This window comes from Pseudochaenichthys georgianus, chromosome 13 (assembly GCF_902827115.2).
Source record: "Pseudochaenichthys georgianus chromosome 13, fPseGeo1.2, whole genome shotgun sequence".
NCBI lineage: Eukaryota > Metazoa > Chordata > Actinopteri > Perciformes > Channichthyidae > Pseudochaenichthys > Pseudochaenichthys georgianus.
In genome coordinates this window covers 27,536,096-27,553,483 of record NC_047515.1, presented here as the reverse complement: position 1 = coordinate 27,553,483, position 17,388 = coordinate 27,536,096, and the positions used below count along the sequence as shown (strand labels likewise).

The window sequence follows — 17,388 nt, the reverse complement described above, 5'->3', positions numbered from 1 at the left end:
TTTAAGGGATTGGAGGAACAGAGCAACACTCTTCAATGGGATGAAGGATTTATTGCAACGCCCCTGATTGATTAATTTACAGGTAACTATTATAATGAATAGGCTACTATTGTTTTCTTCTGTTGTGGTTTGTATTGAAGTTTGTCTGAAGCTTATGAAAGTCCTTTTTAATGTCCTTTTTTAGGAAACAAAATAGTAAGCCAACGGTCTTGTTCTTGCTTACGATTCAAGTGCGAGGCTCCTTTCCCGGGCAAAGCCCCTGAACCTGATTTGGATTCAGCCATGCAGAGTCTGAACAGGGCCGCTGAGAAAATGCATTGTCGGGGTTACTTCAGTTCCGCCCCGCAACCTGCATAACGACGTGTCGGCCAGTGAGAGCGCAGCGCTGTGGTAGAGGTTGTTTATGTGGAGTGCTGGGTTAGGGTTCCGCCCACCGAGGTATCTCTGATCGCAGGGCAGACAGGCAGAGAGTGTAAAATGGCGCACAGCTGTCGGTGGCGGTTCCCCGCTCGGCCCGGAGGGAGCTGCAACTCCGGTACCGGGAGGAGAGCGGGCCGAATTAGGGTTACTGCCTCTCTGCGAAATGTCTCTGGAGCCCACCCTATCGCAGCTGGGCTCGGACCCGGGTTTGATGCTGCACTACAGGTCTCTTCGGTTATCGGGGGCAACCTGCAGAAATTTCGGGATGTTTTGGGGGAATCGAGTGACTCGAGCAGCGGGGAGGTAAGCACAGCACCGGACTGCATCATTGTAACCCGGGAGCATCGGTTAGAGTTAGACCAATGCCGGCCACGGGTGATACGGAGAGCCCGTTTCAGATGAACGGCTAACGGTTACTCTGCCCAACCGTTTACCATATTTTCCTCCTCATAACGTTAAGTGTGACTGTAAGCAAACTTGTCATTTCCAGGATGCTCAGTTAACTTTGAGTTGGTTGTTTGGCCTTAAACTCTACAGTAAGGCGTTATTACGTTGACTTTGGTTTCAAACAACACAAACACCCAATGTTTCTCAGATTTATAGTCACAACGGTCCTACTGGAAATAAAGTTTTCTTCCCCTCAGAGGAGTGTGAGGACAGGCTACATCCACACAGCTTGTTGGACTGGTGCTAACGTTGGTCTGCTAACCCGACCAAAACACTGTAGAGAAACACTGGTGTGATCTAGTTAATTAAAACATGCAATACAATAAACACCTAACCCTTTATAGGCTATATTTATATGACTAACACAGTATGCAACTGAGCTGTACAAATGGTGTAATAGTTAGCTTCTTGACATTAGCTTGACGTGAAGCCTTTAAGGCTGAGCATGTTCCCTTCTAATTCATGTACATCAACACAGTGAAAGTTATCATCAGTTAGCATTAATATTCTTTTTTACAGTGAAATATGAAATAAACATCGATGAATGTTTGTAATAACGAGGGTTCATTGTGGTGTTATAGCACGGGTCCTTCAAGATAACCTGTAATGTGTTTGAAAACAAGAGATGTCAACTTTAAGGAGGTCCACAATTGTGGTTTGTAACAAGCTAACGTGAACTTCGCGTCTGTCTGCAACCTAACCCCTGAAAAGGTTTTTAATTAACCACTTTACCTGTTAGGGTTTTCATATAGGGCATTTTTGCCCAAAAAAAAAATCTTAATATTTACAACAATACCTCGAATGCTGGCTGTTTGCATTGAGGTGTCAACCTTATAGCGATGCTTGGCTAACATAGCTGATTGGTTAGCTCGCAGGCTAGCTGTCTACTAACAGCTAATACTACACCATTATTATCATGTCGTAAGCGGTGTTAAAGTTGCAGGTTTGCTCGGGAGGTTGTTGTGTTTACCTCCGGTCAGCATTATGCTACGTATCGGGTTAATACATACTAGCCAAAGTTGGCGGATATCATGCACAAAACTAAATCATTACCATTGCTGTTTGGTGTTAAGCTAGGACAGCTACCATGCTACGCACTCCGCCACGCTAGCCATCGGGGCTATTGCTGATGCATAGGAAAATGGGAGGTGGACATGTTTTCCCCTTCTCTACACAGCCAGTACGGAGCTATTACCAAAAATAATATCGGTTTTTATCATGCTTGGAGAAGCCGTCTGATACACAGCCACATCTCAAAATCACTCTCCTCTGTGTTCCAATGCCTTACTAAGAGTGTATCGTCAGGGTTTGGCGTGTGATTCGTCTCGTTTTTATTAGAGAAACGATACTTTCTAGTGACAGAGCGCATGCAGGGATGCCTACAATAACAACGAGCCCCTTCTTGACGGGCCGTGTGATGTGGGGGTGTGTTCGCCTTAGCGAACTACCATCTTCCTCTTCCATGATGAGCAGCATGCGTTCATTGCAGTGGGAGTACACTGTGTGGGATGTTTACCAGTAGCTCCACTGCTCCACAGACGGCTTATTTGGTTGTAGCACAGCAGTATTTACATGCTTTCTAGTTAGATATTCCGTTTTCTTATTCTGAACTTTAGAAAACGTGTGTGCATATATTTTTGAATAATTATAATGAGAATATAATAAGTCATTTTATAGCTTGGCAGCAGAATATTTACATATATTTTGGATGTATTTTATAAAATAGTATTTTACACTATGCATGCAATAGAAACATGATTTATTTGTTATAACATATAATATATGTGAGGTGAGCAAATAACTTCTTAGGTAACTATGTCAATACAGACAATATATCCGTATTTGGATGTGTGTAGGCACTGGCAGACTGGACCAATACATCTATGGAACTTGTATTATATAGGAGCATGCAGATTGTGGACAAAGCATGTTGATTTAGTTTACATAAGTTTTACTTAAAATATCAATTGTGTGTTAAAATAAACTTCTTTGAAAGACTGAACATGAGTTAGATTAACAGTATTTGGAATGTGTGTACACAAAGACATTACAATCCAGTGAAACTTCAATGATATAAACATTTCAGACACAGCATGTGGTTTTCCTTGAATTTTATACATGCATGTGTGCTTTACATCCCATGATATTTCATATACACATTCATGTTACGTGAAACATCACCTGTTTAATGAATTGCTTTTTAAGTTTCTAAAGAGTCCTGCCTTTCCATCCTGCAGTGAATGAGAGTTAAGCAGTATTTTGGATGTAAGGAGACAGACTGGGCCATTGAATCCCCATGGAACCTGAAACCTATGGGAGTTGCAGACACAGCATGGTGATTTTATTGATGGGCAGTGTGGTGTCTGTCTGGCCAGAGCAGAGCAGGATTGTTCAGGCTCACTGCAGCCTGCTGAGCCCACAGGGCGACCCTGAACAGAGCGCCAGCCGGACACTTGGCCACCCCTCCTTCTTCCATGCAGGAAGAAAGACCCAAATCCACTTCAGACAAACGCAACCCCGTCTGAGAGGCAGAGCAACTTTTCTTCTGACAGCTGCCACTTTGGAATGGATTACTAAGCCTATTGGGGTGGCTCAAAGGGGTGCTTGTCGGCTGTAGCTGTCTAAATGAAGGCATTTGTTAGCTTTTGTATGTGTGTAGGGAATTCATTTTCTTGATCCGGCCAAATTGGCGTTGCTTTTTTTTGGTGCTGCGTGAACTCCATGTCGATTTTTTTTGTAAATGTGACCTTATCACCCCTACCATCAAAACCTCAACTCCCACTCACTGTCCACCTCATCAGAGTTTTCCTCATTTTCCCTTTTTGTTCTTGGTCCATTAAATCATGCCTTCTGCTGCATGTATTCCACTCACAGATTATTACCAATGTTTAATCGCTCATACAAAAGTGCTGCTGAATAGATGTTTAAACCCAATCATCTCTGTGCCTCACTGGTTTGAGAGAAATAGTGTGTTTGAGCGGAAGGGGCTTCAGTCCAGCAGGTGTTTGGCCTATTTAAATGGAACCCCCCTCATCCTTTTCTCCCCACCCGCTTACCCATCCCCGAGACAGCGTGTGGATTGGAGCAGGAAGCTTTGTGTCTGCTTTTATTCTAGCTCTCACAAAGTGCGGGCGGCTGAAAGAGCACAGGCAGGGATATCAAAGAGTGTGGGGCGACCCCCCTCTTTCCAACGGGACAACGCTGGGAGGAGAATTAGTCACAGACCCTCCCATCCATGGCTTTATTCGGCAACAGCAGAATGCTTTAGGAGTTGCCTGACTGGGAGAAAGGCGGCAATTGTGTTGTCTTTCTTACTCTGTGTCTGTGTGTGTGTGTGTGTGTGTGTGTGTGTGTGTGTGTGTGTGTGTGTGTGTGTGTGTGTGTGTGTGTGTTAGTGTGTGTGTGTGTGTGTGTGTGTGTGTGTGTGTGTGTGTGTGTGTGTGTGTGTGTGTGTGTGTGTGTGTGTGTGTGTGTGTGTGTGTGTGTGTGTGTGTGTGTGTGTGGTGTCCCTCAGACTTTATACCCCTTTTTGCACTCAGGAGTAGGCGTGACTTCTTTGTCTTTAGTTTGATTAGAACTTCAATTCAAGCTGCTTGCATGGGTGGGTAGGAGGGGTTGTGTATTTCTGCCAGCCTGTGTTAGTGTATTCGTTTGTTGGTGTGTGTGTGTGTCTCCGTGCGTGAGAACTAGAGAGAAACCGTGTGCACGTGCCAATCAGTCTGTTTGTCTTTGTCGTTGACTGTCCTACGGTGTAGCAAGAGGTGTAGCAAGAGGAGTCATCTTGCCTTGGAGGGTGTTTGTTTTGGTCTGTGTGCTGTTGAGCAAATGTGAAAATGTTACACTTATTGTTTGGACACTTGAAAAAACAAATGTCCACCTTCTGCTGTGGGCTGACAGGGCTCACAAAGTAGTGCAACAGTTTGTTTAATCTTGTAAAGGAAACAAGATGTTCTGAGAAGTGTCTTTCACACACATGCCTTTTGGCATTACTCATATTTGCTTATTTGTATAGTTGTATCTAGTTAGAGGTATTCTTGGAAGTCCTCTGTGGCCTTTCTTAGAAATGTGTCATCACATCAGAGGGTCATATAGGAGTATTTGCTCATCGCCAATTTACATTACAGGAAGGGATGATGCATCGGTGTACGCTGAATCCAAGAGGAAATCTTTCAGGAATGTGTACGGAAAATGTTGTTTTCAGACTACAAAGGATTCTTAAGATGTGTTCACTTACATCCCTCCACTCAGTCTGAGTCACATTCACCTCAACCCTTTTCTCCTCCTGTTTTGTCAAAGTAGAAAAACCTCAACATTTTAAATCAATTTAGCCCTTTTTATTGTTATACTGTAATATAAGATTTCATCACAGTAGTTCATTTTGTGTTATGTTTTAATGTTCTGAAAATGCAGATGCCACTGTTCTGTTTGCGTAAAAAGGTAACTTTCTTTTACTAAGATGTATGCATTAATGATTTGTTCTTTATTCTATTATAGTATAATTGGGATGTTGATTCATAATTGGAAACTTTAAAAAAAGTGGATCACACTATCATCCGTTTACAAGGGGGGATATGGGGCTTGGGGTGTGTGAGGCAGTTTGGTTGTGGGTGAGGCAGGTGTCGCATACAGTAACTGCTGGGCCTGGGTTTCCAGTCAAACTCAAACAATTTCATTACATCGTGTCTTGTACAGTCATTTATGTTGGCTCTAACCTCGTTTCCATACAGTTATGTTTTGTGTACAAACCCCCTAATTCTTATCACAAGAAAATGCATCTCTTTACGGATTATGAATATTTTCCTGAAGCACTAGAGAGACGGAAATGCATGAAAGTTAAATGTAATAATAACTTTTCTTAATGTTGCCAGTGAAGGTAGTGTAGTAAGGTATTGCTAATTAGCTGCAATAGTATTGCAGCGGAAATGGTCGGCTGATTACGCTAAGAGTTTTTTTTTGGTTTATAAACTTGGTTTTTATCTGCTTCCGTTATTTGGTCAGTTTTTAATCCTCTGATTCCATGAGCATCTGCATGTTAGAGCTGTATGTAAATACCTTTTCTTATGAAGACTAACTGTGGTTGTTACTGTAAATGAGTCTTAATCAATCAAAGTCTTATATTCCGTCATTAAAAATGAAGTTGCATTTCAGAAAACAACTTGTTAAGCAAAAAGTAACTCTTAGGTTAAAGCAGGGGTGTCAAACTCAACTTCATCGAGGGCTACATCAGCATTAAGGTTGCAGTCAAAGGGCCGGTTGTAACTTTAAGATATATAAAAATACATATATAAATATTTAATATATATAAAATAATGTATTATATTACATTATTGCCTCTGCATTGGATTATTATCGGATAGGGGAATAACTTCATAATTAACTACGTCTGAAAGCAGAAGTCTAGGGAAAATAATTGCAACTCTCTTCAGTGAGCATGTCACAAAATGTTTTAAAAAGAAAAGCCAAATTCTAAGAAAAAAGTCAAATTTTGAAAAAAGTGTCAAATTCTAAGAAAAAGGCATATTTGAGATGCATTGTGGGACATGTAGTTTATGGGCAACTTGCTTCTGTAAATCGGCATGTAACCGTAAAATAAACATATTATATTCTTTGCAAGCTCTTGTGGGGCCGCATGAAGTTAAGTCACGGGCCGGATTTGGCCTCCGGGCCTTAAATTTGACACCCCTGGGGTAAAGCAAGGATTATACCATAATAATCCTGAATCTGGAAAAACGATTTGCCTATAACCAGTTTGATTTCTCCTAAATGTTATCTTGAAAGACAGTAAAAGTCCTATTAGCTTTCTCAAAGTGAGAAAATGCTGTAAAACGTTATATAGATTCACATCCGTCTCAAACCTTCAGGGACAGTCCCTGACTTCTGCATCATATGCTAATGTGGCTTCCACAATGACTCCGATCGGTTTACTTTTATTAATCTTTTAGTGATTTAAATAAAGTATTTTTTACATTGATCTTTACATGAGATGGGACAAATCAGCAGGAGGTGAAACAGCTCAGGGTTTCATGCTGAGACTGACAGCAAAAGCCAGAAAATTAAGAAGAACCACTTGAACAATTTTTGCGAAAATAGAAAGAAGCAAAAAGAAACTGTGGTCCTTAAGTAACCTTTTGAACCCGCAAGGAAAAGGAAGTACATGCACCTTACCTTGCTAGTGTACTACAGTGTTTACTTCTTAAAGTTCCCTCCCTGTGTCTGCCCTACAGCTCATGGTGACCCTGGTGTTTCACACGCTGCTGCTCTGTGCTCAGCAGCCAGTGGGTGGGGTGGAAGCGCGCGCGCGAGCAAGCAATGAGTGACTGACTGACGGACTGAATATGTGTTGGGAGCATGGCAGGGAAGGAAAGAGGAGGCTTGTAGTGTGTGGGAGGCCTGTTTAGATTGGGATTTGGCAAGCTTCTGCATCATGTTGAAACCCCAAACCCCTTTCATCCTCAATGCTCCCAGGAGACGACTAAGCTTCCTCTGTTGTTGATGGTGCATGTGGTCAAGATGTTGCTTCCTTGTCTCTTTTCCTCCTCTCCTCTTCACCCTCCTCCCACAGTCCTCCTCCTCTTTTCACTCATGTTTGCCTCGCCTGTGCTCCCCTCCCCCGCATCCTCACTCCTATGTTCTGCTTGTTTACATCTTGCTGTGCAGTTCACGTGCAGGGTATGCAGGTTTTTTTCTTCCTCCAACCCTGTGGCACGTGTAGTTGACAGATTCAGGAGGTACATGTGCGCATACATGCTGTGATGTCATTGACGGTTACTCGCACTATTACAGCGAGTCAGAGCTGGCCATTGGTACGCCGCCCCCCTCCACTCTGCAACAACACCAACCAAGAGCAGAAGCTTGCTCGGAGAGGAGGGGATGCTGGTAGTATATTGAGGAGAGGGGAAGAGGAGAGAGAGGCCTAAGGAGATGAGGAGTAGTGGATGCTGACATCAGTATTGCCTGCCAGTATAAACAGCAGTATGGACTGTCTGTTATTGTTGTTTGTTTATATCTACAACAGATGAAAGAGGCCGCTTTGTTGCGCACATTATTGGTTTTAATATGTATTAATTAGATTCCAAAGTGAGCGTGTTTCAGACACATTTAAGAATCAATTATTCACATTACAATGTGTGTAAGTCGAAGCTGGTACAAATCAGTTTGCATGTGCACACACACTTGCATGGACTACACTTTGGATAGCAGCTGCTCTACAAACTGGGCCAACGAGACCTCCACTGCATCCCTACACGCTTCTATAAATAAAGATGATGAAATGACATGCTCACCTCCACTCTTAAACACACACTGATTGCAAGAAGGATCAGCATACTAAAGATTTTGAATCATCCTCCAGTGGTTTCTCTGTTGCATATTGCAAAGCTTTACTGAAGTATGAGAAGAACGATGGAGTCACTGTACATACCACTTTTCCAGTTTTATAAAAAAAATTCCCCCACCATCATCAAAATCAGGTATACTTTAGAAATGTAAATGTCAAGTGCAACTCATGTTGTATTTGCTTACATTTGTTTTTGGAGTATAGCATGTGTTGGTTGTGCAAGAACATGGCACTTCATTGATTACACATCCTGTTTACATCTGCCATGTGAGGTTCTCACACACGATTAGATCCTAGGACCAGACAGATGGGCGATTAGGCTTTGTTGGTGTTTTTTTAAACATATTTGATTCCACTGAGGTGATAAGATACCATTCACACGGAGATACTTTTATGAGGAAATCTTTAAACCCCATGTGTTTCAGTGGAAAAATGTGACATGAGTGATTCATAAAAGGTCAAACTGTCATAATATAGTATAATAAAGTATAATATCTGGCCAACTATTTGAGGAATGGACTGAATGACATTTGGTATAGACATTCTTGGTGACTGAAGCATGACTCCTCATGTCTTTGGTGATGCCCTTTAAGTGAACGTAACTAACAGGCCAGTCATTTCCTTCCGTTTGAAAAAATCTAGAACTAATGAACAGTCCTCTCAATTTCTTGGGAAATAAACCGTTGGGGTAATGTTAGGATAGTAACCAAAGTAACAGTTAAGTGTAGATGCTTTTAGAGGTTGTCAAAGCTGAGCCACATTTAAGTATAACCAATTCTTAGTTTTTACATCCATCCAAGTTTCTCACTTAGGATAAACCCTTTACATTTAGGCAACAGTGTTTCCTTACCTCTGGTGGTAAGCCACAAGCCTTACATGTTTGGCCTCGCGAGTGGAAAGCTCATAAGCTGATGGTTAATAAGCATTAAAACCTCAAAAGACTGCTCTACAGTAAGAATATAGGTATTTTTTTCTTTCGTTTCTTTTTACTCTAGCTGTCTTTAGAGCTGTCTGTGTAAGATCAACTACCATAGCCTTTTACTGTTCACTCAGGGAGCTGGAACGCAGTGCAACATGTTAGACACCAAGTTAGATTTGTCTTTTCGGTTGTGGTTTGAGCATCCTTTAAGTACAAAAAAATCCCAAAATCCCAAAAGCCATTGAAACGTGTGAGCACCAGAGAAAGCAAGCAGGTGAAAGTGAGATTCAGGACATCATTCTAGCCCGTAGTGTGGTTTCATTTGAGTCACTTAAAAAATGACTCAACCTTTGCATATCTGGCCAACTTCAAACTTACTTTGTGCCATGATAGATGCTGTACATTTGACTTGTTAACCAACATTGCTTCTTCATTGTATTTTAGCAAAATGATATGGTCGCAAAACATTCATAATCTTCTTTTTATTTCTAGGAAGAAGCATTTGGAGGATTTGCACCGGTTGCTGAGCAGGAAAGAATACAGAGCCCTTCAACACCCCCACCAGGTAAAGTGACTTTACTCTTCTCTTAAGATGCCTACGCACAAACAGGTTATTTTTTTTATTTTTTTTATTTAACCTTTATTTAACCAGATAAAAGCACTGAGATAGAATCTCATTTGCAATGCTGACCTGGCCAAGAAGGCAGCAACGTTACACATAACACATAACACAAACATATAAAATACAGAGAACATAACTAAGAAAACAAAAGACAAAAAAGCAGTCACTACATTGTGCACATTAGGACAGTAAGAAAGGTGCACTACTTATTACTGCAAGAGCAGCTAGTGGTAAGGACTTCAGACAACTTCAATTTAAAACATGCTATTGAGACAAGTTCCGTCAGTTTGAGGCGTGATTGAAGGTCATTCCAAGACCAAGGACCATAATAAAAAAGACTCCTTTTCCCAGCCTCAGTCTGCACAGCAGGTACCTGGAACCGTATCCAGGCACTGGACCTGAGGTTGTAAGAGTCACAAACTGGAGCAAATCTGGCACATATGTACAGTGGAAGCTTACCTACAATGGATTTATACATTAATAAAAACAAATGCGGCATCCTACGCATAGTAAGTGAGGACCATCCAGTTAGGCTATACAGTTTGCAATGATGAGTCCTATAGGGTGCATTTGATATATATTTATAATGCAGTGCAGCATGGTAGAGTGGGTCAAGTTTGGCCAAAACAGTGGGACAGGCAAATCTATAAATGGTATCACCGTAGTCCAGCTGGGACAGGAATAAGCCAGAGACCAACCTTTTACGGGATGAAGTTGAAAAACAACATTTAAGTCTGTAAAGGAAGCCAAGAGTGAATTTCAATTTCTTTGTTAGAACTTCAATATGGTGTTTGAAGTTCAGATTACTGTCCAACCAAAAGCCAAGATATTTGTAGGTATCGACAAACTCAACAGAGACGCCATCAAGGGTGTCAATGGAGAGGCAAGAGGACGCTGACTTGGGAGCAAAAAGCATTGCTTTGGTTTTCTTACTGTTCAAAAGCAGTTTGGAATCAAGAAGTGCATGCTGCAGCGTGATAAAATCAGATTTTAAATTGGAAACGGCCATATCCAGAGAAGGAGCATATGAGTATACAATAGTGTCATCAGCATACATATGATAGGTAGAAAATTGCATCTGATTACAAATATTGTTTACATATAATAAAAAGAGCAAAGACCCCAAAATAGAGCCCTGTGGAACTCCCTTCTTCAAGGTGACAGGGTCAGAGACAGTACTACCCAACCTGACGCATTGAGTACAGTCGGTTAGATAACTCTGAAACCAGCAAATGGCATTATGACCGAAACGAGACATCAACATAACATTAGACATAATGTGGTGATCTACAGTGTCGAATGCTTTGGCTAGGTCAATAAACAATGCAACACAAACGGATTTGTTATCTAAAGCATAATATCGTCTAAGACTTTCAGACTGGCAGTCACAGTACTGTGCTTTGATCTGAATCCAGATTGCATAGGGTTAAGGATGTTGTGTGAATTTAAAAAAAGTTTTAGCTGAGTAGAAACTAGGGACTCAAGAATCTTTGATAACACAGAAAGATTTGAGATTGGACGATAGTTATTTAACTCCGTGGGATCACCAGCTTTCAAGAGGGGCGATACCAGAGCTTGCTTCCACACAGCTGGCAGTGTGTGAGTGGACAGGGAGAGATTAAAAATATCAGTTACTGGTTGTGCTATAATCTGAGCTGCAATTTTTAAAAAGAACGGGTCGAGGCCGTCAGGCCCGGCAGACTTTTTAGGATTAATTGATTGCAAACCCTGTAAGACTTCAGAGACCGAGAAATAAGCTAAATCAAAAACAGGGGAGTTCATATCTTGACTTGGGCTGTGAGTACGACAATTTAGAGAGTCATAACTTGCTCATCAAAAATGTGACCAGCCTTTTTGAAGTGAGCATTGAAAGCATTAGACATACCATCTGAATCTGAAATAAAAGAATCACTGACCTTCAGATTTTTTGGGAAACTAGAAACCTTCTTGTTCTGAAGTGATTTAATTGTTTTCCAGAACTTAGAATGGTCATTAAAACAATCAGTGGTTAAGCTCAGATAGTAATCAGCTTTAGCTTTTTTAATAAGGGCTGAACATTTATTTCTGAGGACACGAAAAAGAAGCCAGTCATCACTAGTGTTAGACTTTCTAGCTAAGGACCATTGCTTATTTCGATCATGAATTAGATCAGATAATTCTCTAGTAAACCATGGAGTGTTCCTATTCTTAACTCTGAATTTTCTAAGGGGGGCATGTCTATTAATAGTCGATAAAAAGAGATCAATAAAAAATTGGACGGCAACATCGACAGATGGAATTAACGCTATGAAGTGCCATTTAACCTCCGCCAGATCGTGTAGGAAAGCCTGCTCAGAGAAGTGTTTGAAGCAGTGCCTGAGCACAATAAGGCCCTTGGCTTTGGGCAACTTAGTGCTCCTAACGCAAGCAATAGTACAATGGTCGCTGATATCATTAGGAAAAACACCAACAGACACATACTTATGAGCTGCATTTGTTAGAATGATATCTATGAGGGTATCGTTATTGGGTTTGGCAGGGTTTATTCTAGTGGGACTATCAATAAGCTGAGTTAAGTTCAAAGAATCACAAACCTGCTTAAACTGTGAAGTTTTATCACTCAACCAGTCCCAATTTAAATCATCCAATAATATGATTGCAGAAGAAAACGTAGACAACAATTCAGTAAGGCTAGTAGTTTCATCCATGATGGCCGATGGAGGCCTATAACAGCCAATAACAGTGAGAGGAGCTTTTAAATATGACATGCTTATTACTAAATGGCCTCTGTTTGTTCTCTGTTTTTATCAGATACCCCACCCATACAGGAAAAGAAGCCTAGAGGACGTCCCCCACGGGCCCTGTCTACCCTGAAATGTGCTGCAAGTCTACCTTCCCCCTCGTCCCTTCCCTCTCCCACACAGGCAAAACCTGATGGCCCTGAGAAGGTAAAAAGGCTGCCTGGGAGGCCACCTGGCACTGGGGAAAAGAGAAGAGGTCGACCTCCGTCTTCAAGTAGCAAGAAAGCTTGGAGTGCAGGTGGCCATGCAGCAGGGGAGGAGAGTAGAGCAGCTGGGTCTGAGCTGGGTATGGACACAGAGGAGGAGAAGGACAGAAAGGGCTCTGCCCAGCCACATGACACAGAGGCAAAGCTCCCCAAAGGTGGGCGGGGTGAATCCAAAGTTACAAACCTGAAGAGGCTGAGAGCAACCAAACTCGCCCCTCTCAAGTCACGGCTAAAGACTTTGCCTGGTGTACCCAGACGCAGACGCGGGCGACCGCCCTCAGCTGAACGTCTGAAAGCTGAAGCAGCTGCTGCTGCGGCACAGCTGTCTACCTCCATTGAATATGGAGAAGGTAAACAGAAGGCCTTTAGAGGGGATAGAGGCACAGAAACACACGCTCCTCAGGAGCCCATGCTGAGGAATGTGGGTGATACTGAGCACCAGGACTCTTCCAATCCACCTGCCTCCCCGTCTCCCTCCAAGCCAGGCAAGACAGTGGGCCTCAGAAAAAGCCCCCGCCATAGAAAGCCTGTCAGGATTGTCCCCTCTTCAAAACGCACTGATGCAACCATTGCCAAACAGCTGCTGCAACGCGCTAAGAAAGGAGCGCAGAAGCGTCTGGAGAAAGAAGCTGTAACCATCGGGGGGAATGGGAGAGGAACTATTGACACTGGCATCAGGAAGACGCAGCTGAAGAACATTAGGCAGTTCATCATGCCTGTGGTCAGCACCGTCTCTCTTCGCATCATCAAAACCCCCAAGCGCTTCATTGAAGATGAGGGCAACTTTGGAACGCCACCACCCCAAATGAAGATAGCACGGTTAGAAGCAGCCGCCTCATCTGTCTCCGCCTCTGCCCAACCCACCTCCACCCCCTCCTCTACACTGTCTCCTGCACTGGTCTCACCCACACCTGCTTCTACGAGCAGCGGCACCACAGCTCCCATTGACTCCCTCCCCCCTCCTCCACCTCCTGCCCCGATCCCCGCTGTTCCATCAGTATCCGCTAGTCTGCTCAACAGCAACACCAACAATGGCGCCAACGGGCGGTTTAGCAGCAGCGCGGCGTCTTGCGGCTCCAGTGCTGTGTCGCAGCACTCCTCCCAGCTCTCTTCTGCAGAGTCTTCCAGGTCCAGCAGCCCCAGTTTGGATGATTCATCGTGCGACTCCCAGGCTTCTGAGGCCACACAAGCTTTGTCAGAGCAAGAGGATCACTCTCCCTCCTCCCAGGGCGAGAGAGAGGCCACCCGTTTACACAGCTCACGGCCTCCCTCTCCGCCCTCTGAGCCGGAGCGGGAGCGAGTGAGGATGGAGAGGAGTCGACGAGGGCGGAGAGGACAGCTGATGGGCCGGGGGAGTCAGATCCAGAGGGTGAGAGAGCCTCTAACCGCTGGGGCTAAAAAACCCATCATCAGCCCACCAACAGGAGTGCTGTTGTCCTCTTCTTCACTTGTAAATTCCCAGCAAGCTTCATCCACAGCCTCCTCGTCTTCTTCACCTCCGCCTCCCCCTCTCCTCTCCCCTCCACAGCCTCCCCAGTCAACTTCCTCCAATACAGCTGCAATCGGTGAACACCACTCGCAGTCCCCCTGGATGACTCATCCCATGCCTCAATTCATGTCTGGACCGTCAGTGCTGTCCAGCTTGTCAGACAAACGAAACCGCTCGATTTTGAGAGAACCCACCTTCCGCTGGACGTCCCTGTCCCACCCTGAGCAGCAGTACTTTTCCTCAGCTAAATATGCCAAGGAAGGCCTCATCCGCAAGCCCATATTTGACAACTTCCGCCCCCCGCCTCTCACACTTGAAGACGTCGGGCTGTTGCCCCAAGGAGTGAGTGGAGCAGGGGGAGCTGCTCCAGTGGTGTTCCCCGCACAAGGCAGCGGAGCAGGAACAGGGACTCGACTATTTGCCCCTCATCACTCACACACCCACCACCAACATCCCTCTTCGTCCCGCTTCGATGCTCCACAACAGAAGCGGAGCCCGTTGCTTCGTGCTCCACGGTTCACACCCAGCGAGGCCCACTCTCGAATCTTTGAGTCTGTTACCCTTCACTCATCTTCTGGAAGCAGCCCTGGCTCTCTCTCGCCGCACCAGACGTCCTCGAGCTCCCACAGATGCTCGCGGCGCAGGAGGCGGCTCATCTCTCTAACTCCACGCAGTCACCCACGGTCTCCTTCCCACTCAATGACCAGACGCAGCAGCCATGGAGGCCCGATATCTATGGGGAAAGGTTCCTCTGAGATGTCTGCGCTGTCAGGCTCCGTCTCCTGTAGTAACCCCAGCTCTTTGCCAGGGGTTTCTGCAAGTTCACTAGCCACTAGTGCCTTAACTCCTCCTCCTTTCAGCACCTTCTCCACAGTATCAATGGGTCTGGCCCCACAAGGAACACCTGATAGCAGGAGAGGGGCTGCCGGGAACGCGCCTCCTTTGTCAACCACATCATCCACTTCTTCCCCTCTTTTCCCTCTCTTTCCTTCCAGTGCCCAGGACACAGGGCGAGGAGCTGGGAAAGGAGGTAAAGAAAAATGTATTTCTGCTCCCCAGGAACCTGCTTCAAAGGACAAAGAAAGGGATTCCGAGAAAAACCGAGAGAAGGAGAAAGAAAATAAGAGGGAAGGGAGAAAGGATTTAGAGAAGAGAAGTAAGGTTTCTTCACCAGATGGCTCCCCCAATGCACCTTCCAGCCTGTTTACTGTTGATGGGAGGGACGAAGATGCTCTTTTATATATTGCTCCCAAAAAGGCTCCAGGTAGAAGAAAGTCTACGTCAGTTGACACGGTTTCTGACACTGCTTCCTCAGAGGTGCGCGTGCCCCATTCCACTGTTCCTATCTCCATTGCTAAAGGACGTCTATCCAAGAAAGTCAGACCCTGTGAGAAAGGAGTAGAGGTGGAGGAAGAGGATAAGGAGAAAGATAAACAAAGTGTTCCTAGCCAGCAGACAGCAAACCTTCCAGGGCAGCCAGGCAGACAACAGCTCCCTGTCTCCTCTCTAGGATCAATGTTGGCACAAGCAGAGAAACAGCCTGTGACCGACAAGCGTGTAGTTAGACTACTAAGAGAGGCCAAAGCCCAGCTCTTCGAGATAAAGAAGAATAAGCTGAAGCCTGCAGAGCCGATGAAGGGCCAGGTTAGTTTCTCTGTTCATGTCTTGCTGTCATAGTGATTGTGTCTCCTCAACAAAGCTTCTCTGTTTATCTCGTTCTCATCATAAGGCCAAAAGCAAGTGACTTTACACGATGCTATGAATAATCTGTGTTTGTACTCAAAGTGAAACTTGATAATAGGAAAGTCCCACAGAGGGGGTTACTCAAGGGGAATTCTGTAGCCTCATACATTATGCAGAAAGCAGCATGGGCTGTTCTGTTTAAAGTTTTTCAGAATATACTCATCTAATCTAAACCTTAGATAATTATAGGCAGTATTCGCACGTTTTCAAGAAAAGAAAAATTCCCTGTCCCAGTTGACTCATGGCCTCGACTTTGTTTCGCCTCTGTCAGCTCATTATTATCATCATCCTCATTATTGAGAAAGAGTTTTATTTAGTTAGGTGAATCACTCGCAACAAATTAAAATGACATACTAAGGACATAAACAGAATGCTAAAATGTCAAATTTGTTGCATTGCACATTTGTGGTGGTGTATGTGTCTATTTTTTGATATGATGAAGTTTCTTACTTTTGTTGTGCTACTTGTGTGCAGAGTCAAGAGAGTGACTCTTCAGAGGCCTCGGTCCGGGGTCCACGCATCAAGCATGTATGTCGTCGTGCAGCTGTGGCTCTTGGCCGTAACCGGGCAGTGTTCCCTGACGACATGCCCACCCTTAGTGCCTTGCCCTGGGAGGAGAGAGAGAAGATCCTATCTTCCATGGGGAATGATGGTGAGGCACACTCAACTTCATTCTTATTTGACCTGCATGTGGATAACTGTGGGCTGTGACCCTTTGGCTTTTTTTTTGACATTTTTTTTTTTTTTTTCAAACAATAATACTCTAAAACATATCTTTCAGTATCATTCACATTTTCAGTTATAATAATACAGTACAATATATCTTTCAGTCACATTCACATTTTCAATTTTTACAGTTGTATCAATACAATCCTTAATAGGTTTCAAGTATTAGTCAACCAGTAACAGAGTACCACTCCAGGGTAAAAAAAAGAAAAGAAAGTGTAATAAAGATGGCCTACCTTAGAAAATAGACTGTTTGGCTTTTATATATAACACTTCATATAATGACCGTACAGGAAAACATTTTAAAGATTTGAAAACCAAACTACAAATTAGCAGGATTATAACCTTAATTGTCATATTTATTAGGGTAGTGTGCTGTTTTTTAAAGGTTTAATGTTAGGCACGATTATTGACTTACAGAACTGTCTGAGTGTTTGTTATTTAAGACCCAACACCTGCGTGAGTTCTGAAACGTTGTGCAGCATGCCATGCAGTGATGACGGGCTTATCACAAGAGCAGAGATATCCACTCATCAATCAGAACACAAGTACACAGTGAAGTGGTGATGGAGCGAACAGAGCTTGGCTGCCCCGTTCCTGTTATTTTGACTGCTTTCATGCCATGTAGGAACATGTGAGTTGCTGTCAGGCCAGAGGACCTGAAGTCAGTGACATCTCAATAGCTCAGTTATATATTGCG

General features: G+C 43.8%; 1 protein-coding gene across 2 annotated transcripts in view; it reads left to right on the top strand.

The window, feature by feature from the left end:
* The first annotated feature begins 433 nt into the window (after positions 1-433).
* The window catches only part of kmt2a (lysine (K)-specific methyltransferase 2A), a 43,243-nt gene continuing 26,288 nt past the window's right edge, over positions 434-17,388 (top strand). For both annotated transcript variants that reach the window (XM_071205195.1, XM_034097557.1), the window contains exons 1-4: positions 434-723; positions 9,615-9,687; positions 12,535-15,863; positions 16,437-16,614. In XM_071205195.1, the coding sequence (XP_071061296.1) occupies positions 478-723; positions 9,615-9,687; positions 12,535-15,863; positions 16,437-16,614 (3,826 nt within the window). In that variant the 5' untranslated portion in view covers positions 434-477. The remainder of the gene's footprint in view (positions 724-9,614; positions 9,688-12,534; positions 15,864-16,436; positions 16,615-17,388) is intronic.